The sequence below is a fragment of the Camelus ferus genome, chromosome 23 (genome assembly GCF_009834535.1).
Source record: "Camelus ferus isolate YT-003-E chromosome 23, BCGSAC_Cfer_1.0, whole genome shotgun sequence".
In the NCBI taxonomy this organism is placed as follows: Eukaryota; Metazoa; Chordata; class Mammalia; order Artiodactyla; family Camelidae; genus Camelus; species Camelus ferus.
The window spans coordinates 29,618,117-29,644,882 of NC_045718.1; the positions used below are offsets into that span (position 1 = coordinate 29,618,117).

The 26,766-nt window shown below is 50.8% G+C and overlaps 1 protein-coding gene across 2 annotated transcripts in view; it reads right to left on the minus strand.

The window, feature by feature from the left end:
- Positions 1-319: 319 nt before the first annotated feature.
- STUM (stum, mechanosensory transduction mediator homolog) overlaps positions 320-26,766 on the minus strand; it is a 56,111-nt gene continuing 29,664 nt past the window's right edge. The window contains exons 2-4 of one of the 2 annotated variants that reach the window (XM_032466582.1): positions 11,311-11,490; positions 7,733-7,741; positions 320-6,672 (exon numbers count right to left, since the gene is read on the minus strand). In XM_032466582.1, the coding sequence (XP_032322473.1) occupies positions 6,638-6,672; positions 7,733-7,741; positions 11,311-11,490 (224 nt within the window). In that variant the 3' untranslated portion in view covers positions 320-6,637. The remainder of the gene's footprint in view (positions 6,673-7,732; positions 7,742-11,310; positions 11,491-26,766) is intronic. The other variant, XM_032466584.1, reaches the window with a different exon arrangement.

Consider the following 26,766-nt stretch of genomic DNA (forward strand, 5'->3'; position numbering starts at 1 on the left):
TGGCCCTTTGAGGAGTGACTTGTATGAGCCTCCCAGGAGAAGAGGGGTGCGAGGGAAAGGTCTGAAGGAGGGCAAGGCCTACCTTGGAGAAGGGCAACCTTTGTAATAGGAAGACCATTAACAGTGCATGTGCAGAGAGAGGAGGGGGGCACTCAAGACCCCATCAGAGATCTGTCCAGTGACGAAAACAAGAGGACACAGGGCTCTGAGAAGCCACCAGAAAGGCCACATGAATGTTTATTACATAGAAAAGAGGGAGAGGAAGAAAAGGTTTCCAAAGCCATAGTTCTGAGATTTAAAAAAACGCAAACTTGGAATGTCAAAGAGAGGCCATGCTTTATATATTTATAATATGAATATATAAATATGTACATGGAGATATGTACACAGGTTTTTATTGTCATACATGGTATTTTTCATCACATGTACAGTAATGGTGCTTGAATTACGCATTTTAAAGCTGGCAGAATGCTGGAGAAATTGGAACCCTGGTCAGCCCCTAGAGGGCGGTGTGGAGACACAGCAGCAGTGGGCAGGTCCTGGGTTGGGATGGGGTATGGGATTGGGGGGTGGGGCTGGGTTCTGAGGGTCTGGGAGAGCTAAGCTGCAGGCAGGCCTGGGCCCCAGGCTGCAAGATTTGGGCCAGGGCAAGTCTGGAAGCTTCCCTAGGTCCCTGACATTAAAAATTTCTTCTCTTAGAACTGAGGAAGGCTCCAGTCATTGAAATGAACTGGAAAATCCCCTCAGCTGGATTGGATTCCAGGGAAAGTCCATGGAAGTGGGGTGGGCTCCCAGTGGTCTGGGTAGACGTGAAACCAGAAACCCCGGGGAGATCAGAGAGTGGGTCGGGTCTTGTCAGAGAACAATAGAAATGCACAGCGACTGATGTAACAGAAAGGAGAGGGACCCAAGCACTGCCAACCATGGCGCCAAAACCTGTAAATCACAACACAACACTCGTCCATATATAAATTCAGCTAATACACAGAACCAGGCTTGTTTCTATGTATGTTGTTGTTGTTTTTTTGATGGCACCACATACAACAGCATGGAACTTAGCCTGTGAACAGGGCCAGGGTGCCCAGACCAGGTACAGCCACCATCACCATCGCCCTCTCCCTGCTTGGAACATGGATCAAGCGCTAACCCAGGCAGGGTGGACGTGACCTCTGTCCCCCTTCTCTCCTCACTAGTTCCTATATGGGGGCTGGTGGGGTGAGGGGTGGGGGGAGTTGTGGGAACAGAAAAGGACCTCCAAAGAGAGGATTGCCTGCAGCCCAAAAGAGACCATTGTTCCCTCTTCTCTGGGCAGACCCCCCTCGCTCCTTCTATAGAAGGCCAAGTTAGGGCATGGAGATGGGCCCAGCCAGGTTTGCAGGATGGGGATGCTGAGCTTGTAGACTCTGGGAGGAAGAGGTCCAAGACCAGGGGCCCTGGAGAGAGAGGAAACAGTGTGCGCACCTGGGCCCAGAATGGGGGTAATGAGCCCGTGATGGAGGGAGACAGCTCCTGGGCGAGGCACGGGGCTCCTTTGGAGACATTAAGTCCCCAGTTCTGAGTCTCCAGGCAGACCCTGGCCTGCCTTCACCCAGCATCAAAGGGGCTGTGAGTGTGTATGTGCACCTGTGTATAGGTGTGAGTGTGTGTTCGGGCAGGTGTGTGTGCATGGTTGAGAGGGTGGCAGCCAGGTGAACTGTGGAGTCTGGACCGGCCTGAGTGGCTGGAATTTTAGCAGATCCAGGCAGGGATGGGGAGTGGTTGGGAACAGAAATCCCACAGCTAAATCCAAAGAGAGAGACAACTTGTACCAGAAATCAGGACACACATAAGTGGGACCCTGTTATATCCTGCCCCATCTGTGACGGGGTCAGGAAGTGAGAGTGAAATTGAGAGGCCAGTGTTTATGTTTTACTGGAAGGAGTCCTGGCCTCTGAGTCCATGGGGCTTGCACAGGAGAGAACAGAGAGAACAGCCTCTGCTACTCCTTGTCCCTGTCCCCCTCCCCAGCCATGAGGCTCATCCCCCAAGCCTTTCACCCAGAGAGAAATGGGAAGAATGACAGTTGCCCAGGCTCCTCCTTGTTCCCAATCTGTAGATGGATAAACTGACCCATTAAGACAGTGGGAGAGACGAACAGCGCTGAGCCTGGAACTCAGCCCCGGGGCTTGGGAGGCATTCAGGATCCCTCTAGTTGGGATTTCCCCAACCTGTCACCAGAGGCTCTCATCCTGTCTCCATGTGGGATTTGGGGTGGATCCAGGAGCGTCTGAGCAGGAGCTGCCACACCTGTGTGAGCCCACGAACTTACTGAAGCTCTAAGAATCTAACGGGAAGAAAAGTGATGGAAAACACAGGACCCCCAGTATTGCCACCTGCTCAGGTTGACCTCAGCCTCCCTTCCCCTCACAGCTTGGCCTCCTGTCTTGTCCAGCACACACAGGGCTCTCTGGAGGATGAGGGTCCAGCCCCAGACCTCGGAGAGCACATCTCCCACCTCTAACCTGTGTTCATCTTGCTACTCCACCTGTGGAGGCGGGGATGGAGAGATGCTGCTCTCCAGGAAAAAGGCATCTTTGATCTGTTTCTCCAAGGCCATGCCCACGACCTACTTGGTCCACTTTGGTGCCCACTGAATGTAGAAATTGCTAAAGGTAGAAATGCAAACAGGCGGCCTGCACTTGTAGGACTGCCGGAGGCCAACACAGGGAGCCCACGGAGACAAAGGCTGGGTTCCGTTGGGGAGTGTGTGTCAGCGGTGGTCAGCAACTGCTTCAAACCACTCATCCCACAGGTAAGGTCATGGTCTCTGGGGAGGGTCAGCGAGGCTGGGGAGGGGCTGGTGCTTTAAAAGTGCTCATCCACCTCCAATTCCCCTGTTGAAAGCCCTCTAAACAAGCCGACAAGAGGGAGTAGTAAGTCAACAATGCCTGCAGCCACCAACCGGAGAATTTACATTTAAAAGATACATCCCCAAGCAGTTTACACAGAGCATGAGGCTTTCTTTGCCAGCATCACTAACGTGGTAAAAACAGCCAGTGTCGTTAAATCCTGGTTAAGTCCTGAGGTGGGCCCGGAGCCCAGGTCCAGCTCTTCTCCCATGGTCGGATCTGTCTGAAAACCCAGCTGATAGCCCCCCGCTGCTGGTAAGGGTCATAGGAGATAAAATGCACCCCACAGTGCCTGCAAGGGCCCAACCTTTGGATGCTGTCCTTGTCACTGGGGCTGACACATGGAGTGTCGGGGGCAGCAGAGGGAGGGCATCGTGTCCCTTCCTTCTCTTTCCTCGAGTGCAGCCAGAGGCTGGCTCCAAGGCCAGGCTGCCTGCTAGACAGGCCAGGGTTGGGGGAAGGTCACAGCAGGGTAGCCCCTGACCGCAGCCCCAGCACCATGGCAGGCAGGAGGGGTGCCTGAGCGGAGCCGGAGCCATCGCTCCCTGTTACTCCCACAGGGGCCCTGGCCTTCCAGACCTGAAGTCTTGGCTCAGACTGAGATCTTAAGATCCAAGTCAATGTCTCCACTGCCCACAGGACACTCCCAGGCTGCCAGGTAGCTCATTCTTGCTCCAGGATCCTGCTCTGGCTCAAGGGAATTGCCACTCTGATTCAAGTGTCAAAATTAGGTCCCGAGAGCATCTCGTTCACTGTGAAGTTCTCTGTGTCACTGTGATCCCCACCCCAAACACCTGTGACATAGGAATGTCCCACAGAACTCTGACTGATAGATAAATGGCTGGACCTGAAACGCGCCCTTGGACTTCTGGACCATCACCCTTTTGCTGTGCCACTAAGGTGAGCCCAATCTGTCACCCAAGGGCTGTGTATCAATCAAGCACTTGCTGGCCTGAGAACACTACTTTTCAGCTGGCTGGTGTTTTATAAATTAATGCTGGCCATCTAACAGCCTGAGCTGCCAGCTCAGACTGCTCGGAGTACACAAGCCACTGTTCCTTATCTAAAGATGAAAATACTGAGACCATGGCCTCACTTAGCGAGAAGTTATTTTGAGCTGATCCGCCCGCCTGGCAGTTGTCACAGACCCATGGTTCAGAAGACAGGTGGGGGTCCTCTTGGTCTCTTCCACACATCAGTTACCTGCAAAGGGGCTGCCTCCTGAGACTGCTGTCTTCTCAAGTTTGAAGAAGCAGCTGCAGGTAAAGGGAGGACCTGAGGGAGGGGATGTGCAGACAGGAGCTGTCCTTCCAAGCACATAAACCCCTGCATGAAGCCATCCCATACTGGGACTCATGGTGACAACTGTCACTCAAGAAAACTCCACTCATGTCTGCACTGTGTCACTAAACATAAGACACAAATTGCTATCTCTTCTCTGCCCCCTCAGCAGCCACTCCCAGCCAAACCAGGAAAATCAGATCCACCTCGGTCCCTGTGGGGGCAGCCCCACCTGACACCTGTCATCACTCCAGGCAAACTCAGGGGAGCTGTTCGGGGTGACGGGCTGCAGGCTGGTGGCCTTTACTTCCCTCGACTGAAGCTGTTTTTATCTGATTCTAGGGGAGGCTCCATGCTGTGACGCCGCTTCCTCGAGAGCAGCCTGCTCTCTCTTGGCCTGGAGGATACCATCTTCACACAACGGCAGGTCCTGACTTTCTGGATGAAACCAAACGTGAGCCCATACCTTGAAAACACAGAGGCTTCCCAACATGAAAGCAGCATCAAAGGCCTGGGTCAGGGCCAGGAAGAAAGGAGGAGGGAAGAGATAGACACAGCCAGGTGTTCAGAAAGTGCAACGCAGCCCCAGGCAGCAACGCGAGAGGGACCAGATGCTCATCAGAATGAAGGGGCGGACTGCCGGGCAGGATCGGGTCCAGGAGCAGAGAACCCACCTCTGAGTCAGGGCCCAGGGGTTGGTGAGCGGCTGGAGGGAATTCTGTTTCTCCAAGGATGCCAGTTTGCTGTCCAAGCCATAGCGAGCCCGACACCCACTTCCCAGTAGGACTATAAAGCCCAGCGGATGGAGCGGGTGGGCCACTGTCCCAGAATGGAGGGTCTAACAACACAGACCATGCAAGCAGTGGCCCCAGAATGGGCTCACAGTGGAGCCAGGGGGCCTGTCTAGCTGCAGGCTCCCCAGGACTTCCCATCCAGCTGGGGGCAAATGGCCAGACCGGCCACTTCTCCAGCCCTGGCCGGATTCTGACTGAGTCCCTGATGGACAGGAAGAGCCCCTCAGAAAGAAACCCATCCAATGGCACAAAGTCCGGTTAGCCTGGAAACTTGGCTTTGGGCCAGTCCCATTTTAGCGATTCCTACATTTCATCCTACATTTCATTAGAATGAAAATGAAAATGAAACAGACGTGTAGATGTCCACCTTGTTACTGCCATTTAGATCTGCTTTCTCTTAATTTCTGACCGATCTTGACCTGAAGTAGCTTGGACAGCTTCTGTTGGCGCCAGCTCTGTAACAATCACTCACAGAGGTTTCTTAAAGGACCCAACCACCCCTTTGCAATGGGAGAAAATTCTGTAACGCCAACAATGTCACCCGAAGGCATCTATGCAAGAAGGATTTTCAAAGACAGGTCCACAAGCCATTCTTTTTTTTTTTTTTTTGGCAATTCTAAAACCCCAAAAGCTCTCAAATGGTGAGTTTTCTCCCATAACTTATTTAGTGGCAAAATCTGACCTGTACTGAGGTGACACTATTTACAGTGTTATTGATCCTAATTAGTCTGACTATTCACATATTTCTCTGCAGAAATGGTCACGTGTTTGATGGCAGAGCGCTGTTCCAGACTCTGCTGGGCTGTTAGGAAATGAATTGGTAAATGTCTCTTACTCTCTTCCTCAGATCCAAAAGTTCTGAATTCAGAGACCCGTCTGGCCCTAAGGATTTCAGAGAAAGGACTATGAAGCCAAAATGGTGTTGAGTGTAATGTGAAAGGCTGCCCACTCAGACCCAGGTTGGTACGTTTATGTCTGAACATCTGGCAAGTCCAGCAGTTTCACCCCAGGCATGGAGCCACTGCTCTCCTTCCCAGAGAAACAAAGGCCCCGAGGTTTCCGTGGCAAGGAGGTGGGGGCTGTGATGAGAGAGGGCAGGGCCAGGAGACACCTGTGGGGATCTGTACCCCCGACAGCTGAGGGCACATTCTTTTCAGGATGGGAGTCTGTCCATCCTCACTTCCGCCCTGTTGCTGCCCCCACGAGACCGCTCTGGCAGGGGATGGGGACCTGGAGGAAGTGTCCACTGCAGTCCGGCCCCTTGATGGGCAGGACTGTCCTGCACACCTGGACCAGGCCACTGCTGTCTGGTCATGCAGCACCTCTTGCCCTCCTGGTGGGCAGTGGGCAATGCGAAGCAGGCCAAGGGAGCTGGGTGCTCCAGCCTCCCTGTCAGCACTCCCGTCTCCACCTTCTTCCCCACCCCTCCCAGATGCTCTGGGGGTCTGCCACACCACCCACCGAAACCAGGCTTTCTGAAGCAGAGGGAGAAGCTGGCAGCCCTCAGAACCTGCTGAGAAAAGCAGATGCATTTTCAAAATAAATAATAGTTTTAAATCCCCTCTTTCCACTCCAAACCCAGGAAACGGCAGAAGAGAACGTGTGAAGACCCCGTGTCTGCCGCTGCCTGGCGTGGCCCTCGGGGCACCAGGCTTCTGAGCGGCTTGCCTGGGCTCACAGCTGCTGTGGGATGCCCTGCTCCTTGTAGCCTGTGAAGAAGAAGCAGAGGAGAGCTGGTCAGACACCCATTTCCCTCAGCATTTCTCCAGGCGGTGCCCCCAGACTAGAATATGCTAGAACCTTATTCACACAGAGGTGTAAATGACAGTCAAGGGCTTGCTTTTCCCAAGGACATTGGCTTTTTAATAAGAAACCAGGGGAATGAGTGGAGAACTGGGGATCTTTGGGTTTAGATGGGGATATATGGGACGAGAGTTTCTGCTGCTGTATCTGGTGGGGGTTGGAAGGTTATCAACGTGCCCCTGAATCCACACTGCACAAAAGTGGCCTCCGCAGACTGGCCTGCTGTGATTTCCCAATGCAGAACCTTGGGGGAAGGTACCAGGCAGGCTTCTCCAAGTGATGGGCATCTGGTATGTGTGGTTGGAGAGGAGGAAGGAAGGAAAAAAGGAAGACAGCACACGGCAGGGAGGAACCAAGCATGTGTGTTCCATCAGCTGCATCTCTGTGACACAGGCAAGGGCGATTGATGGCTTCGAGCCTTTAAAACATTGGTGATAATTATGGGGACATTGGAAAAATTGATCACTATTGATATTAGTGAATTGATGTTAGTTTATTTGGGCATGAAAGGGTATTGTGGTTTTTGTTTTTTTGTTTTTAAGATACCTACTGAAATATCTAAGGGTGAAATTAGAAGTCTGGAATTTGCTGAGTTGTTACCCCAATTAGCTGGTAACTCAGCCCACAGAAGAGCTTCAGTAGACTTACTTGGGTTTTTTCTCTTTATTTACCAGATTCTTCATCAGGCTTAGGTGTTGGGAGGGCAGGAAGGTGCGGGGAGTGACGGATGGAACCAGAGTGGCCCTGAGTTGACACCGGTTGGAGGTGGTATGGGCGTTGAGGGACTCGTTATACTAGGCCTTCTACTTGTGTCTATTTAAACATTTTCCAAAATAAAAAGTTAAAAAACAGAAGCCCGTTGACCATCGGGGAGAAGGGATGTTTGTGTGCAGTGGGGCAGGGCAATTAAGTGAAGGGCCTCAGGCAGCCCAGGCGTGAGGCCTGTAAATCCACCCACAGACTCACCTTGAGAAACTTCGGAGCGACACAGGGGTAGGAGGAGCATGAAGGAGAGGAGAGAAAGAAAAAGAGAAAACAGTCTGAAAACAGAGGCCAGAGGGACTGCCTGAAATATAAAGAGAGGGAGGATGCATGATGGGGATTGGGAGATGGACAGGACCATGGTCAGGTTCACAGTGGTCAGCTACTGCAGCTGGCAGTCACCCTCAGTGGGAGTGTGGGCTTGGCGGCAGGGGCGTCCCTCCCTGGGGATCACTCAGTAAGACACTGCCAGGAAGCTCGTGCCAATGTCTCCCCTTCTCCCTTCCCTCCATATCTCAGCCAAGCCCACTCCTCTGCTCACCTTCTGCCTCTCACTCTTTTTCTGCCCCAAACTATGTTCACCTTGAGATGGAATCTGGATGGACCCAAGGAAGGATGGCTACAGGACAGATTTGACTACAACAACCTAAAGATGTTGAAGTGACCCATCCTGGCCCCAGCCCAGCTCTGTCTGAGCCATGTGGTTTGCCTTTTATGTGGATAGGAGCCACATATATAAAACCTAACACTGTGGGGAGGGTAATAGCTCATGGTAGATCACATGCTTAGCATGTACAAGGTCCTGGGTTCAATCCCCAGTACTTCCATTAAAAAAACAAAAACAAAAACAAAAAACCTCATCTTTGGGAAAGACTCAGGCTAAGGATGGCAAACAGATTTTATCTTGCAAACATCATGGATCAATTGGTAGTGACTGCCTGAAGCCCTGTGTTGAGAACAAGTAAGATTATTCAGCAGAATGTGTCATGATTGATTAGCAATGTCTGCCATGAGCATGGCAGTAGAAAGAGGCTATCATACAACTACCAGGTACTTATTGACCCACAACCAACACAGGCTGTTGCTGACTGTTATTTGTTATTATTAATATAAATAGAGCTGCAGCCTTGTAAGTTCCTGATTTTAACTTCTACTTTGATCTGTATTTCTCTGTTTCTCCTCTTAGGAGTTTTTCCTTGATGGTACATGTCTTATGACACCCTAGGTAATGCTAGGTAAAAAAATTACCCTGTATTCTTGCAACTGAAAAGTTTCCTTCATTTTTACAGGAAGGGGCTGGAGTGACACCAGAAAGAACAGACCTGTATCCAACTATCTACTAGGACAGACAAGTTCATTGTGATTATTCCTTTGAATGTAGTCATCCTGGGACATGCACACCCCACTGTTGCTCAGAGCAACCCCAGCCCACAGCACCATCTCAACAGTGGTGATGATTCATCCTTGGAGGGTGGCTTGGAGAAAGAGCAAAGGTACCCCTTGCTGAGGTGGGTGAGTGAGTCTGGTGGCCCGGCAGGGTAAGTGGGTAGCAGTAGGTATGATGGGTTTTCTCATGCAGCCCTCAAGTCCATCCCCCAGGCAGTCTTCTAAAGAGTTTGAGGCAAAGACAGCACCCCTGGGACCAGTGTGCAGACATCCAAGGAGGAGACCCCCAGTGAAGGCTCGGGGGAGTGGGGAGGGGGTAAGGAGGGTGGGGAAGTGGGTTCTGGAACTTGATTATCCTGCAGTCCAGCTATGGCTGCCACACCAGCCACATGAGAGGAGTTTCTGCTGAGTCAGCTGCTAGAGTGGTAGAAGGTGAGGAAGTGGCAGGTCCCCATCCACCCTTCCTGGGTCTCTGCTTCCTCGCTGAGGAGATGATAAGGGGAGCTCTTTAAGCCATCTCTAAGATCCAGACCCCGTGGGTCCTGGTATCGAGTGTGACCAAAGAAAGGATACCAGAGAGCTCTGGGGTCAGATTAGGCATCGATGCACATTTTTGGAGACTCACTCTGTGGCACAGGTATGCTCCACTATAATGGAAAGTTTCCCTGCTCAGGTGCCCCGGCGGCTAGCCAGACGCTTGGTGTGTCGAGGAGATGGCGCCAGAAGAGGGGTCGGGGTGGCCTTGCAGCCTTCAGCAGGCTTTCTGTTCACCGCTGAGGAAAGCAGAGGCACCTCCCAGATTCCAGCTGGGAGTGGGGCCTGCAGGCTGTCCCGCAGGCCCCTTGGAAAGGACCATAGTCCCCAGGGAAATGTCAGGACTTACAGGCTGGCTGGTAGCATTCTGTCCGCCCAGCAGTGTTCCATACCCCTCCCCACAGATGGAAGTGATCCCAGGCCTTGCCACTGGGCGATGGGAGTGGGACAGGCCTGCCTCGGTCTCTGCCTGCTCTGCCCCCTCACCTCCCAACACCCTCACTGATGGGCAGCCCCCGCCCTGAGAACAACTTTCCCCAGCAGGGCCGGGCAGTCTCCTGACTGCTCCTCAGCCTCTCCCTCTCCAGTGTCCCCGCCCTGCCCTCTGGCTGTCCTGATCCCCCAGTGTCTGCCTGGTTCGCTCAACGTTGGAGTGCCCTGGCAGCCCAGCCCACCCACTTCCTCTCCTGTCCTCTGTGGCTGGAGACACTGCTTCCAGGCAGCCTGTCTGACCAATCGACTGGCTCTGCTGATCTGGCTCAGGCTCGGGGACCTGCATTTTCTCTGGCCTGGTGGCTTGATTGGTCACTGATCCGAGGCCTCGCCAGGCCCTGGCATCTGTGTGTGCCCCGGGTCTCGGATCCTCACAGGATCCTGAACTCAGGCTGAGCTAACTAGGGATCATTCTAGACTATTCTAGAGCTCCCTGACCCCGGGCTTCCTCTCCCGCCTCTGCTGTCCTTACCTGGCACAGCTCACCTCTGACACCGACACTCTACCTGTGAATGGTTCTGTCGGGCGTAGGACACATTGAGGAGCCTGGGGTGTGGGGAGAAGGGCCTGAGGGGACGTGGGTCTTGCTGGTGAGGAATAATGAGGTAGACGGAACATGTGACAATACAGGGACACGCATAGGGGCACAGGGTGAGGAGCACGGCTGCTTAAAATAGGTGTCTCTTGTAAGACCTCGCTAGGTTATTTTAAAAATGCTAATTAAGTCGTCTTTGGTAGTTTTGTGTCGGGATCGAGTTTGTGTTAAACAGTTGGTGGAGGTCCTCTCAGCACAAGTTAGGAAGAAGGCTTTGGCATCAAGGACCAGAGAGCTTAGTTTAAAAGCAGTTGAAATGATACTGTTCTAGCTCTAACAAAGTTACAAGGTTTCCCGAGGGCAAATACGCCTCGAGGCCATTTCCTTCTTTCTGGAAAGGGCATGATGGAGGCAGAGGGGATGTGAACTCACATGGGCCACAACCTTGCTAGCCAGTGTCGTCAACTGGACTATTTCCTTGACAAATGTGATGCCTGGGGTGTCTGAGCTGAACAGGGCTCCCCCTCTTCCTCCCTTATTCGCGGTCCCCAGCTCAGCTCTCTGCCCGGTGCCCTCATGGTTCTCTGCAGGCATCAGGGTGGGGCATGCGGGGAGGATTCCTTATGCCAGGAGGCCACAGGCGCTAGTGAGGAGGACACAGGTAAGCCGCAGGGGAGAAGCAGGCCCAGCCACGCAGATCTCCCTGTGAGCACCCACACCCCACAGGATCTAAACGCCCAGACCATTTTGGCCCCTACCCCTCCTCGGGCCCTGTTCCCCACATCCCGGCCCAGCCCCAGCCCCCCAGAGAGGTGTGGTGCCCGCGGCTACTCACTGGCGAGGATGACCATGTCCATGCCCCAGAAGATGCTCATGATCCAGCCCACCATGACGATGGCCGTGAGGATCTGGATGAGGGCAGCAGCGATGTTCAGCCAGAAGACGCAGCACACATGCCTGTCTGGGAGGTCAGTGCGGGCACCGCACAGCACGGTGAAAGCCGAGACGAACGTCCCTGTGAGAGGCGGAGGGGACAGTCTTCTGAGGGCACTGGGAGACACCACAGCACACGTGCTCATCACTAGCCTGAGGCCCAGCGGCTCGCCCTCTGGGAGCTCTGAGAGGAGCGGCCAGTGTCGGCACCTTCCTGCTCAGACCACCTCTCGCCCCCAAACTAGACAGGCCGATGCCCTGGCCTGAAGGAGGCATGACCTGGGGCTGCCAAGGACCTAGAATAAGTCCTGAGGCCTCTGGGGGACACAGATGTCACATGACAAGTAGAGCAACGTTGCAGCCACCTGCAAGGACAACAGACGGCAGTAGAAAGGATACCTTGTGTGGCAAAGATTCTAAGGGCCTCAGAGTTCAGAGGTGGAAGCCACCCACATGGTAAATTCAGGAAAGGGCCCCCAGCACACATACCAACTGCAGCTGCCTGCAGAGAGGGGACAGTGCAGGCCAGGGGACATCTCCCGGAACCCTCCCCTACTGAGCAGGTGTTTCTGACGCTTTGCTATCTGGGGCCTTGCTGGCCCTGGAGAGACCCCCCTCCCAGGGCTAGTCAATTCCTAGAGATAGTGAAAGGCTTTCCTATGCAAGCCAGCCAGCCCAGAGTCCACACCTGGCCTCCTCCTTTATGGGCTCTCACTCTCTGGGTCATAACCCCCACCCTGATCACCCAGAGCCAGGTACAGACAATTGGGGCAGCCCCTACACCCCAGAGACCACTGAAGTGATTCAAACTAGCCAATCGTAAGTCTGCTTGCCTGTCTTGCCGTTCCTTCCCACAGGAACCACAGGAAAGGCTCCTGCCCATATCTTCCCCTCACTCCCTCTGCTTCCCACCTGTCCCTGGATGCATCCTCATGTGTCACCCCAAAGGGCAATGTGCCCCCTCCTCTCAGGAAATGTGAGTGAATTATCTTCTCAGTGGCCAGCGTTTCCTGATCTGTTCACCTCATCGTATCTAAATAATAAATAACTCATTTTAAAGCACACACACACACAGAGCCAAGAATTAAGTTTCTTGTCCAAGGTCATACTCACGGTGGGCATTGACCCCACCGCTGTCTGATGCCAATGGCCACGCCCTGCTTGGCCTCACAGGTAGAGAGACCTGGGAAAGCAGGTCCAGACAAGAGAGCAGGCCACTTGGGAAATCAACCCCGCTTCTCACACTTCCTGCTCCGGGAGGAAACTGCCCGGCAGTTTTGGGGACAGCGAGAGGGGAGCATCGATTTCCCTCCCTCCCTGCATCCTGGTTCTGGCCCATCCCTGCCCAAACTTGGTGGCTCCCACTGGCTTCCCGATGTGGCCTTTCCCTCTGCCCACACCTTTGTGACTCAATTGAAGGCTAACCCCTGAGACCACGTGCTGGTTTCTAATCCCAACCCTTCCCCATCCTCCTCCTCAGCTGAACAACTGCCACCACTTGGGTGTGTTCCTGCCTCCTGAGTGGCCGACAGCTCCTCTGAGGGCCCGGTGGCATCCCATCCACCTCTGCCCCCAGCAGCACAGTGCCTGGTGTACAGGAGCAGGGATGTGGGATCCAAAGATACGCAACCAGTGTGAAGTGCAGCCTCAGACCACCTGCATCCTCACCTGCAGGATCTGTTTAAAATGCAGGTGTCTGGGTCTCCATCTGAGAGCTGGACGTCTAGGGGGGCCCAGGAATCTACATTTCCAAGCAAGTTTCTCCCTCCACTCAGATAATGATAATGCTCATTAATGTGTGAGAACCATGGATTCATGATCAGTCACACGGATTCATGATCAGTCACACGGATTCAAGATCAAGATTCAAGACTAAATGGCCCCTTCGCGTTTCTGGCACAGAGCCCGGGGTGGCCCTACGGGAGACTCAGAGAAGCCAAGGCTGGTCTTCCCCTCTCACCAAATGGGCAGTCCATTTTGTCAGCAGGGGGTTGGGTGGACTAAAAGTGTCTGAGATGAGAAAGACAAACTTGGAGAAGGCAGAGCTGAGACACGATGGGGATACAGACTCAGGGTTTGGTAGTGGACACAGGAGGAAACAGGGGACATAGGGCCCATTAGAAAGTGTGTGTCACCATCCTTTGCCTCTGCTCGTGTATCATGCTGTGGGATATGAGACAAACACGAGCTGACACTATTAAAAAAGAGAACATTACTGAAGAAGAAAGCTGGTAGAAGATGAACAAGAGGAAGATATTAAGTAAAATTAACACGAATACCATCAACTACACACCTACAGTGTGCTGCAGCTCGTGCCCTCCTCTACCAACACTGTCTCTCATTCTTACCATCTCACCAGATGGAGAAACCAAAGCTCTGAGAGGCTGAATGACCTGCGCACATAGCAGAGCCCAGATTTAAACCCAGATCTGCCTAAAGTGGAGGCCAGAGCTCTTTTCCATCTGAGATGTTGCATCCTTACGTTAAAAATTAAGGAAAGTTACATAAAACAGGATGGCCCTTCCTCAAAAAATTAAAAATAGACTTGCCATCTAACCCAGCATTTCCACTTCTGAGTATATACTCAGAAGAACTGAAAGCAGAGCCTGAAAGAGATATTTGTACTCCCGTGTTCATAGCAGCAGTGTTCACAACGGCTGAAGCACGGGGGCAACACAAGCGTCTATAGATGGATGAATGGATAAGCAAAATGTGCTCTATACATGCAATGGAATGTTATTCAGCCTTAGAAAGGAAGGAAATTCTGACACATCTACAACATGGATGAACTTTGAAGACATTATGCTAAGTGAACTAAGCCAGTTACGAAAGGACAAATACTGCGTGACTTCAGTTATATGAGGCAACTAGGGTAGTCAAAGTCATAGGAACATAAAATAGAATGGTGGTTGCCAGGGGCTGGGGACAGGGGGGAGGGCAAATGAGGCGTTATTGTTTAATGGATCCAGAGCTTCAGTGCTGCAAGATGAAAAGAGTTCTGGAGCTGGGTGGTGGTGATGGATACATGACAGTGTGCATGGCATTAAGATGCCATTGAACTGAACGCTGAAGAATGGTTAAGATGGTAAATTTTATGTTATGTATGTTACAATAAAAAGAACTGGGGGAAAAAGGAAAGAAACTTCATCATTTATGATTCTCAAAATATCCTTGAATGTCTCCCTGTGCCCCAGCCAGTGTCCTTCACAGAAGCCCTGAAGCAGATGGTGCCTCGACTGTGGCCAACAGTGTCCTGACTCCGTGGGATCTGGCTGGGCTCCAGTGATCCTGTTTCTTTGTAGCCATGGCCTTGCATCAGCCTTCCTGCCTAAGAAACGGGAACATGTTTTTATTAGACTGAATCATATGAAAGTGCCATTTTTATAGGTCAAGACTAGCTGAATAACAGCAATTTCATATGGCTCAGCCTACTATGTATATGGAAACCTTGAGCATAAGGAAACTCTGAACTCAGTGTTAAAGTTAGAAGGTCATCTAGTCCATCTCCTGTCAAAAGATAGAATCTCACCAGAACTGCCCAACTGATTAGAGGCCAACAAGCCTCTTCGTGCATCTGCCTGCTTGCCATGGAGACCGGGGCGCCCGGGCACAGGAAACGTCAGCAAAGAGGAAGGTTCATCTGCTGGGAAAGCTGGGCTGACCCACATTTTATTTAAAAGAGGAGACAACCTCAGCTCGGGTGTGGCGTGGGAGGGACTTTTGGTCACTATTTTTGTACTCACATTGATGCTTACATTGTGATAACTCTAAGACGTATATGAAAATATAAGCACATTGTTCACGTACTGATGTGTACAATAAGTACATATATTACCGGCAATTGCATTCATTTGGAGAAATTAATTATTAATTAATTATTAGTTTGGATAAATAATTTCCCTAATTAGGAAACAATGCTGATCGGTCCCTTTGACCTTATAAGGCAACATATGCCATCAAAGGTAAGAGTGAAGTGAATGGATTTATAATGTAAAAACATTGTTTTAATCTATTCAATGGGAAAATTTGTAAATGATTTTAGCACAGTTCCATATGAAGAGGTGTTTATTACTTTAAATGAGTCTTACCCTGGCTCTGCAGTCAATAAGATGTGCTGCTTGTCAGAGGCCCTGGCTTATACCTGGACAGCCTCTGTCACTCCTCCAGGGAGGGCTGGTTGAGCACAAATCTCTTACCAGCACAACCTTGAATGTGAGCTTTGGGGGACAGGAAGGAAATGTAAGGGAAGGCTTGGCCTGGACTTCACATCTGATTTTGAAGGACAAGCCACACCCTACAAAACAGGTCCTGCTGCTGACAGTCCAGTTCAGAGCCAGAATGAGATAAATGGGTGATCACATTCAGGGGCAAACTCAAGCCCTATGAAATTTCAATTCTCAAACCTTGCAGGGCATGAGACGCAATGGGGATTGTGCTAAAAATATACTTTCCTGGGCTACACCACCCAGAGATTTCTAATTCAGTAGATCTGGTCATTATCTTTTCATCACTGTGCAATCATTTTAACCAGAAATGGGAAAGGAAAGGAAAGAGAAGTGACTACAGGTTCACAAATGATTCTGGAAAAAAAGTCCTTGGAAGACAGAATTAGAATAGTTATCATTTATAATAGCCAAGATAGAGAAGCAACCTAAGTGTCCATTGACAGATGAATGGATAAAGACGATGTGGTATATACATACAATGGAATGTTAGCCATAAATAAAACGAAATCTTGCCATTTGCTACAACATGGATGAACCTAGAGGGTATTATGCTAAGATGCTAAGTGAAATAAGTCAGACAAACACAAATACTGTATGATGTATATGTGGAATCTAAAATACAAAACAAATGAACAAACATAACAAAATAGAAACAGAGTCACAAATAGAGAAAACAAACTGGTGGTTGCCAGAGAGAAAGATGGGGAGGGGGAGGAGAGAAATAGGTGAGGGAGATTAAGAGGTACAAACTTCCAGTTACAAAATGAGTCATGGGTATGAAATGTACAGTGTGGGTAATATAGTCAGTAATTATGTAATATCTTTGTATGGTGACAGATGGTAACTACATTTATCAGGATGACCATTTTGAAATGCACAGAAATATCAAAACACTATATTGTGTAACAGGAACTAACATAGTGTTATAGGTCAATTATACTTCAAAAACAAATAAACAAACACATTCTCGGAAAAAGAGATCAGATTTGTAGTTACCAGAGGTGTGGGCTGTGGGGAGTGGGAACCGGATGAAGGTAGTGGGGAACTGGATGAAGGCAGGTGAAAGGTACTAACTTGTGGTTAGAAGATAAATAACAAATAGGGATGTAATGTACAACATAAGAAATGAAATTAACACTGCTCTATGTTACATATGAAAGTTGTTAAGAGAGTAAATCCTAAGAGTTCTCATCACAAGGGAAACTTTTTAATTAATTAGTTGATTGATTGATTGATTGATTGATTGATTTAAATGGTGGTACTGGGGACTGAACCCAGGACCTCTTGCAGGCTAAGCATGCACTCTACGCTGAGCTATGCCCTCCTCCAGGAAACTTTTAAAAAATTTCTTTAATTTTGTATCTATATGAGAAGATGGATGTTCACTAGACCTACTGAGGTAATCATTTCATGATGTATATGTCAAATCATTATGCTATATACCTTAAACTTATACAGGACTTTTCATGTCAATTATATCTCAATAAAATGGGAAGAACAATACATTTTTTTAAAAAACATAAATCTGTCACTATCTTTACACCATAGATCCTGGACCAGTAGTAGAAGGGTTTGTGAACTATTCTCACCATTCCAAACAGCATGCAGACCCCTGATAAAGTCAGAGCAGCCCATCAGAACCCGGCTTATGTGCATTAGGTTGGAAGCTCATTGTCCCAGTGCAGTAACTGGGGGTTCTCTCCTGCTATCGGCAAATCCTAGTGGCCATTCCACCCACCTCTGAACAATTAGAGATGGGAAAGTGAATTTACTACAATGTAAATCTTTCTAAACATCAATTTCATGGAAGGGAAAAATGAAGGGTGGACAGGTAGGTCTTCTGCCCCCCAGTAAAGAGAAGGTCCAGGACCACTTGACCCTTAGTCCCAGCTGCTACTCCACACCCGGGGCCCCCTTCCTCTCTCCTCTCTCCAGTCAGAAAGTACCAGCTCGGGGCACCCACTCTGTATCCCTCCAGGGCCTCAGGCAAACGAGGATGGAGGAGCTCGTGGAAGGGCAGCTGGGAAGGAGACTTCAGACGGATAAAGGGGCTTACAAGTGAGACCTCAGTTAGTAATAGTCCCGGGTCACCACCACAGCCACGGAGGGGGCCTTGGATTCTCCAACTGAAAAGACTCCATGGCATAAAGGAACGAGGACAGGGAGCCCCCCTGGCTGCCACAAATAAATCCGTCATCTTTCCTTTGAGAACAGAGAAAATGAGACCAGCTCCCTCCTCTGCCCCTCTTAGTGCTCCACCTTGACCTCAGGCTGATTAACCATGCCGTGGCAGGGTTGACTGCAGCCGATAACTCATTTTAATGGTGCTGGGCGTTGTGTCAGCCTCCCTGTGCTTGTTAGCAAATATCCTCTGCCCTCAGACTACCCTGCCAGATCCGTGACGGGCTCCGTGACGGGCTCCAAGACGTGCTCCCAGCCCTGCACGAGCTGCAGGACAGAATCGGACACCGTAGGTCTCTCTTGGGATCTCCCAAGGATCTTGAGCCTGAGCAGAAATTTAACCACATGGAATTGCTCAGTTCCCCAGTCCTCAGCCTTGTCACAACAGAGTCTGGCTCAAATGCCCAAGGGTGAACTGAGGAAATGGGGTTGGGACCAGGAGGGCAGCTGTGTAATGACCAGGGCAGGGAGCCTGGGCCAGTGCTGAGGCCCCGGAGGACCAGGCTTCGTCCTTCCCGCCTTCCAGCAGGACCAGTGTGAAGGGTGGTCAGTCAGGTGGAGAGAAAGCCAAGGGCAACAGCGGTGACATTTGTTGGAGGAGACAACAGAGCTTCCATCTCCTTAGAATTTGCAAGCTGACCAGATGAAATTTCCATGGATGGGTAGACACTGAGATTAAAAACAGAGAGGGGCTCTGCCCAAGGTCACAGCTGCCAGGGAGCCTTTCTGAGATCATGGCGGTGAGAATCTGCAACACAGTGAAACCCAAGTGCACTGTTCTGGGAATGGCTGCTCCAGCAACTGAGAGTGGGAACCGGGGTCCTGCATACACTACAGCCTCAGTGGGTGTGTTTTGTCCACATGCAGCCTCAGTGGGTGTGTTTTGTCCACCTGGGCAAGACCTCTGGGTTCACCCAAATAACAAATAACATTTATGAAGCAGCCATCATTGAGCTTGTTGAATCTGAGTTACTCTCTCCTTACTGAGTCAAGTGTGGGGACAAGGCTGCCCTGGGCCTGCAGCCCCCAAGTGAGTGGCAGGCCAGGTGCCCCAGGCCCCTGGGAGCCCCATCACTAGGCGTGCTGGGGGAGCTGTCCCAGGTGCCCCAAGCTGTGGCCACACACACTGGGTGTGTGGGAGGACAGCAGGCCCTGCATCCTGCCTGGAGCCCTCGGAGGAGGCCTTATGGCAGGCCTCATGGCCCTCTGACCTGTGTGTCACAGGTGGTAGAGGAATATTCCCCATCAGACCACCCAGCCTGGAGGCTCGCATTTCTGGGCACAAAGTTGCCTCTTCCTGACAGTCATACCCAATTCGTTTCACCTACTCATTTTTCCATGTTTTCATGCAGCATTTATGCAACATCTGCTGGGTGCCAAGAACTGAGCTAAATCCATGTACACCAACAAAGAGGAGTGTCCTGGCCCTCAAGGATCTCACAGGGTGTTGAGAGAGACACAGACGCCACGGAACACAGCCTAAGCGGTCAGCCCTGCGGGATGGGGCAGAGGCAGGCTGACACCATGTTACAAAGGTTGGCTCTGGCATCAGAATGCCAGAACCCGAATTCCAGCTGCACCCCCAGAAGCCATGAGACCCTGACAAGTGACCTAACCTCTCTAGACCTCAGTTTCCCCATCCGTGAAGTTAAGGTAATGATGGTAGCCTGCCTTATAGGGTGGATGTGAGGACTGAACTCATGCATGCAGAGTACGTAGAACACAATATGCCCTCAACTGGGACGTCCAGGAGCACAGGGAGGGCCCTCACCCCAACCAGGGGGATCTGTAAAGTCTTCCACAGGAGGCAATGCTGGAGCAGAACCCTGGCGAATAAGGAGTTACTCTGTGTGAACATGAGTGAAACTGAAGATCTCAATGAATCCTGCTCTCATAGTGGCTTGTAGCCAATGGTCTACTCTTCACTCCACCTAAAACAAAATGTATTGTAATTACTAAGTTCACTATGTCAGCCTCATGAAGCTGGAGGCTCAGTACTCATCCATATGCCACGGTGTTATGCAGCCAGTAAAAATTATAATTATGATGACTATGCAGCAAGCCAGGCAAATGTTTTAAGTGAAATTACAAAAATAGTATGTATACTGTGCCGGGAACTATTTAAAAATATTTACGTATTGGGTAAGGACTGGAGTGTATTACGCAAAATGATAATTGTTTTGCCATGGCAGAATTATAGGCAGCTTCTCCACTTTTTTTCAAAACTAAATTCTCTTTTCAGATAAAAAAGTTTCAGGCACCTGTCAAGATCCAACTCTGCAGTCCACCAAAACAGTATCTTACTTGTGACAGAAGGCCATGTGGCAGTCAAGCAAACTAGGGGACAGGTGGCATGCAGACACCTGACACAGAAAACATATGATGCCCTGTGATTATGCCAGGGCTGTAACAAAAGCCCATGAACGTCCAAGAACATCTCTGGAATGCAGCCCCCAATCCTAGAGTGTCTTTCCCAGTGAAGCAGGCAAAGCAGGGCTCTCAGCTAAATGGGAAGCTTGGGTTCATCTGCTGGAGGGAGGATGAGAGGGAGGATGCTGAGAGTCCTTGTTTGGATGCCAAGAAAGGACTCCAGTCCCAAGAGACCTCAAGGAGCCATCATGGATTCCTTAAGGTGGCCACGTGATGACAACAGTGGAAAAGGCGATGGCTTGGCTGAGCTGGGGCTACAGCCTCCTGGAGGACCAGGGAGGAAGGAGGGAAGGCGGCAGGAGGCCAGTGTGGGGCTCATGCACAGGTGCTCCCTGTCTGGCTGGGGACTCCGCACAGGTCCAGCAGACACACCTGCTCCTTCCTGGAGCTGTGCCCTGCAGTGTGGCCTGTGTGTGCTCCTGTGCCAGGGACGACTTCCTGCCAGAGCTCTTGGGACTGAGCTCAGGATGACTCTCTCCAAGCAGGGCTGACATTGCAGCTCATGCCACCCTTGCAGAGAAGGGTTGTCCGTTGTGGTCTTTATTTTAGAAGTAAGTAACTCAAACAGGCTCAGATGACAAAGGGATTTATTGGTTCATATAATTGGAAAAGTCCAGAAAGACAGGGTGGGGCAGTGGTTAGGAGTGTGGGCTTGAGGGTCAGGCTGCTGAACGTGATGCCCGGCTATTATTTCCTGCCTGTGGGAACTTGGGCAAATTACTCTGCCTCTGGAGCCTGTCTCCTTATCAAAAAAGTTTAGTTCCTTATCTGTAAGGTAGGAGTTATCAAGGAATTACTAAGTCCTTAACCACTATTTGCTGCCTAATTATTAATAAAAATTCAAGATTGGTTTGACCACTCAGTGATTCAACAGGGACCCAACATCTTCCATCTCTCTGCTTTATCTTCCATGATATCAGCTTTATCGCAAGACCAACTTCCTTCATGGTGACAAAATGATTGCAGCAGTTCCAGATTTTACATCCACATACCACTTGTCGAAAAGAACATTTCTGTTCCAGTGTTCCAAGGAGGAGTCCGAGATTAACCTGGAGCGAACTGTGTAGGTCATATGCCACCCTTGAACCAACAATTTGGCAAAGGAAGTGTAAGGTACTTACTGGATTAAGCAACTGGGCCCATCCCTGAAGTTAGAAGAGGGGTCAACTTTCTTTACAATGCCCAGGTTGTGTGAAGGTGTGGATTCCTGAGTGAGAATCTTAGTTTGCGGGGGAAACAAGAGGAGGGTAAAAGGAAGCTGGTAAGTGGTCAGTGATGTTCACGAACAGAGGAGAAATGTGTTATAAAATCCAGCAGAGAAATGACAATTGGACCATCTTTAGGTGTTCTAGCCAACAGCCCAGGTGACGTCCCAACCGATGGCCAGTATCAGCCACCTGATTTGTGAGGGAAGATGCTTCCAGATGACTCCAGGCCCCAGCCATCAAGTCACCCTGGTCTTTGAGTCTTTCCACCTGAGACCCCAGACATCACAGAGCAAAGATAAAATATCACCAGTGTGCCCTGTCCAAATTCCTGCCCTACAGAATTGATGAGCATACCAAAATGTTTTTTCACACCACTAAACTTTGGGATGGTTTGCTGGACAGCAATAGATAACTGGAACAGGGATGTGACTGAGCAACATGTCAGTGGTGGGGCAGGAAGTGAGCAGGTTGTTTGGGTCTTATAGCAGTCATTTACCACTGACTGCAATCCTACAGAGCCTGTTCTGCTTGGCTTCTGGGCACTGGCCACCCACTCCCATCCTCCATGTCAAGATAAGACAACCGACCAGAGTCAGGGATTCTGTTAGGACACCACCACACTGGAGCAATGCAACTGGAAGTACTCAATATTATCAAAATATGGGGCTGCTGGGCCATGTATGATATGACCTAATACGACCTTTCACCCAGGCAGCAGCCTAGGACAAGAGAGGCTCATCTGCCCTGTCGCTGGGCCACTCTGACTTCTGTGCCTCCTGGACACAGAACTGATGCCTCTTGCCTCCCCCTCCAATCCTTGACTCCATCAAGGGATGACAGCCTGAGGCAGAGGTAGAAATAGGGCTATGGTGGACCACGAGGCTATGGGGAAAGAAAGAGGAAGGGGCCAGTGATGAGGGGCTCCTCGAGGACCTCTCCAGGCGGACAGGGACGGACTAACAAGCCATTGAGGAGGAATAAAAGAGAACCACTTCTACTGTCCTTCCAGCCAGACATGTGTGCTTGATGTCTGCAGAAAGGCCCTTCCCAATCTTCCAGCAGCCACAGGGATAACCATTATTATGACTCTGATTATGGATTTATGAATGTATTGAGCATTCATTAGAGATTAACATTTTACTAGATGACCTCACCCGATCCCCACAACAATCCATGTCTTCATCCTCCATTAGCAGACAAGACCTAGAATAAAAGTGCATTAACCAACTGTAGTCAATTGCAGAAGTGGCCCCAATTCTCCACTCCCTGTACTCATGCCCTTCGCAATGTGACTTTGCAACTCCTCCCGTTAAAAGGTAGACTCTGTTTCCCTACACTTTGAATCCAGACTGGCCTTGGGATTTTCATGGGCCAGTATGTGTGGCAGAAGTAGCATTGTGCTGGTCCTGAGCCGAGGCCACAAGGGCCTTGCGCGCCTTTGCTTACTCTGGCAGAGCTCTGTCCAGCCTATTGGAGGATGAGGCCACATGGAGGAGGCTCCAGTCATCCAGCTTTCCTGGCTGAAAACAATTAAGTCCAACTCACAACTAAGTAATGGCAGCTGTTTTAAGCCATTACGTCTTAGGGGGGTTTGCTATGCAGCAAAAGCTAACTAAACACCAACCGTGCCTGTTTTCAGGAACCTAGTGACCCCCAGGAAAGGGGAATGTGAAGCCCTTGGCTCCAGCAAGAGCACGGGGGAGGCGGGGTTGGACTTGGGCTTCGGCCACAGAGCCTACCCTGGGACCTGAGAAAGCCTTTTCAGAAAACAGGAGCCAAAAGCAAAATTGGTCTGGCTCCCCAGGGATTGATCTCCAGAGGGGACCTCTGGGGCAGCACTTGGCACTCACGTGCTGATTTCTTAAAGGAGCAAAGAGCAGGATGGATTTGATAAACCTACTTATTTCAGGAAAGGACCAAGAATTAAAACCAGCTGTTCTGATGGAGGCCTTCCCGCAGGTCCAGGAGGGGCTTGGCCCTGACCTCTATCAGGGGAGGGGCCGCACAGCCATCCCAGCTCCAGCCACAGTACTGGTGGAACTGGGGAGCACTCCTGGGACTGGAGCTTCCAGGAGGCTGAGACTTTCCAATGTGGCTGCAGGATGACTCAGCCAAGGGGGCCCCAGGGGAGGGCACGCAGAAGCTATGATGCCCAAAGGGGCAGACACACGAGTAGGGAGGGAGGGGTGGGCAGGACCTGGGTGGGCTGCAGTTAGAAATGGACAAAAGGAAGACTTCAGTGGAATCCCAGAGAAACCTCGGCAGCTGCAGAGGGGACATTTACAATACTACTCAGGAGACTGGCCGTGGTAAGTCCAGGTAGTGGCTCTGCCTGAGCCAGCGTAGCTTCTGGGTGACCCGAGGGAACCAGGCCAGGCTGGGCTCAGGAGGGAACTCACTGATGGGCGGCGAGTCCCTCAGCACTAGCTCCTCCCCAAGTGCCCAGTTCCTACCCACCAGCCACCTCTTCTCAGCTGATTTTGCTAGTTTCCTTTTTCTCTCCCAACCCGCTTGCTGACCGTCTGTCCTCCCCCACCATCTTCTCTACTTACACTCCCTCTCACTGCACAACCCGCCCTGAGCACTCCAGCTCGGAGCCCAGGCAGTCCCATAAGCAGCCTACACTCCACCTGGGCGCCCACAGAACTCTGATCACCACCTTGTATTATTTGCACATAGATCTCTCTCACTGTAGTGCAAGGCCTTCTAGGGCCCTGACCTTGCCTGGTCCAGCTCTGAGGCCCCTACATTGCCTAGAAGCATAATTGGCACATGGAAGGCACTCAAGTGTCTAAGGAATCTCCGTGTAGCACAGTGAGGACAACTCCTGGGTGGAGAGTGGTCCCAAGAAGGTACACTCTGCCCCCTGCACAAGCTATGAGCACTTCGAGGGGTGCAACTTGAAGGTAGGAATGCTGACTCCAAACACAGCCTGCTTGGATTTGAGACCTGGCCCTGCTCCTTATTATCTGTGCGGCCTTGGACAAGTCACTTAACCTCTCTGCATCTCAGTTTCCTCATCTAAGAATAAGAGCAATGTCTCTACTTCTCTGTGTTGTCATCAATATTATAGGAGGTGTTTGGTGCTTAGAACAGTACAGGGTATGCAGTAAGGGCCATGGAATTGTGTGCTTTAACTATTACTACACTAGAAATAGGGTTTGCATTTTACACCCCTTTATCTTCCAGGCACCAGCGCAACGCCTGGCATGTGGCAGGCCTTTAGTAAGGGTTTATTGAAAGAACAGATCTCCACAGAGGCATCAGCGAAGGCCCAAAGATCTGTGTCTACAGAACTAGGCAAGCTGTGTTTGCAGGTTTCTGCTGTTTCTGCTGTCCTCCTATCTTTTCTCAGGCGTGTCATATGGTTGACCTTGAGTGGACCGTGTGCTGCTTGAGGGCAAGCCCAGGTGGTTAGCTTACAGGTGCTTCTTAATACATCTCCCCTGGCTCCCATCGCACACCCTGACCAGCTCCTGCGGTCCGCACGCACAGGACTGGACAGCAGATCACCTTAAAGCAGTGCCCTCAAGGGACCATCTCAGCTGAGAAGCTGATGGCTATGCTGGCCAAGGAGCTGGCTCTATTCTTTCTGGTCCCTGTGGATGTGGGAGGGGCTGAGGGACCAACAGGCTGCCTGCACGTGCTCCAAACTCCTGGGCTGCTTAGAAAAGCCCATGTGGTAAAGGAGAGCAGAGTCACATCCTGGCCTCAAGCCCTACTTGGGCACTTACCCCTGTAGGACCTCCACCATCACTTCCCCTCTCTGAGCATCCTCCCACCTCCCGGGATGGTTATTATTATTGATGTTGTTATTATTGGCATCTGGCAGGATTCAGTCCCCAGGATGCTTGATCTGGGCACCACTTTGTCTTTTAAAATGGAAATGACCCAGCTCCTTGCAGGCTGTGCAGCCCAAGAAGTAGCTTTCTACCCCTCCCGCAGGCCTGGCAGGGTCTAGGAAGGGGACAGAAGCCCCTGGGGGACAGCCTGACAACAAGAAAAGCCCTGTCGAGAAGGAGCTACATAGGCCGCATAAGAACTTTATGTCCCAGACTGTCCCATGCCCCAAAGCGGACACCAACATACCCAAGCCCACATCAGGCAGAACGTCCTTAGAGGGCCTGGGGGACCACAGCCCCCTTCCCTGAATGAAATGTTAGAAACATTTCAAGATTATGTGAACCATCATTCTACAAAGATAGTAGCCCCAAAGTACATGCGTTCACGCCCTGAAATGCTGTGACTATTTTGCACTCGCGCGGTCAGGATGTGGCCCCTGCAGCAGTGGCGCCCCCAGCACCCACATCAGGATTCAGGCTCAGGGGTTTTGGTCACAGTTCACCCTGACAGAAGTTCGAATGCTCGGCTCAATCATCCGCTTTATTCTCCTCGCTTGGCTGCAGATTGGCTCTTTCCAGAAATGAATTTCACCCTCCTTGGGTGCTGTGCTTTTGGAGAATGATTTAGAATTTTCAAAAAAATGTGCTGCTGATCCTGAGAGCAGATTTGCGGGGTGAAGGCAGGGTAATCTTGTTCTGAAATGAGAACTTATTCATTTCCCAGTCACCCCCTCACAGGCGATGGTGTCCAAAGGTAGAGCACATAGGTGTTGGTTAAAACTGCAGCCCTTTTCCCTTTCCTGTGCTTCACCAGTGGGGATGGGTACCAGGAGGTTTGGATGCCAGAGGGCAGTTGTCACCTTCAGCAACACCAACCTCATCTCTAAAGGTGAGATCAGCTCAGAGGCAGGCCTAGCCTGCACTTCTAGACTCAGCACATCACTGGCTGGAGTGGCCCAGCCCACTTCTCCAGGGCTTAAAGAGGCAGGTACAAATGGAGAGAGGCACTGGCATTTATGCAGACACCCTGGTGGAATGGCAGGCACACCAAGCAAGGTCTGGGGACATCATGGTATATGGAGGGTGCAAATAAGTGGTTATTTGTTACATTATATCTATATTTACAATTAATGGCAGGCTCCTGTCATTCCTGAGTCTGGTAAATTGCCCTGTCTTTATGCTCTGTTTCCAAAGATAACCACTTGGAGGGTCCAGTCAAGGAACACAACTACTCAGAGATGTTATTTCTCGGGATGCTTTAGGCTGAACGTGACATAAAGCCAACTCAAACTAGTTTGAGTGACATGAAGCATGTATCATCTCAAATGACAGAAAGTCCAAAGGTAGATCAGAAGTTGGCTAATTAAGTAGCTCAATCATGAGCCCAAGGGCCTGGGCTCTTTCCATCTCTGCCCAGCCACTCTTCGAGTTGGTTTCAACCTCAGGCTGTAACCAGATGGCTGCAGCTATT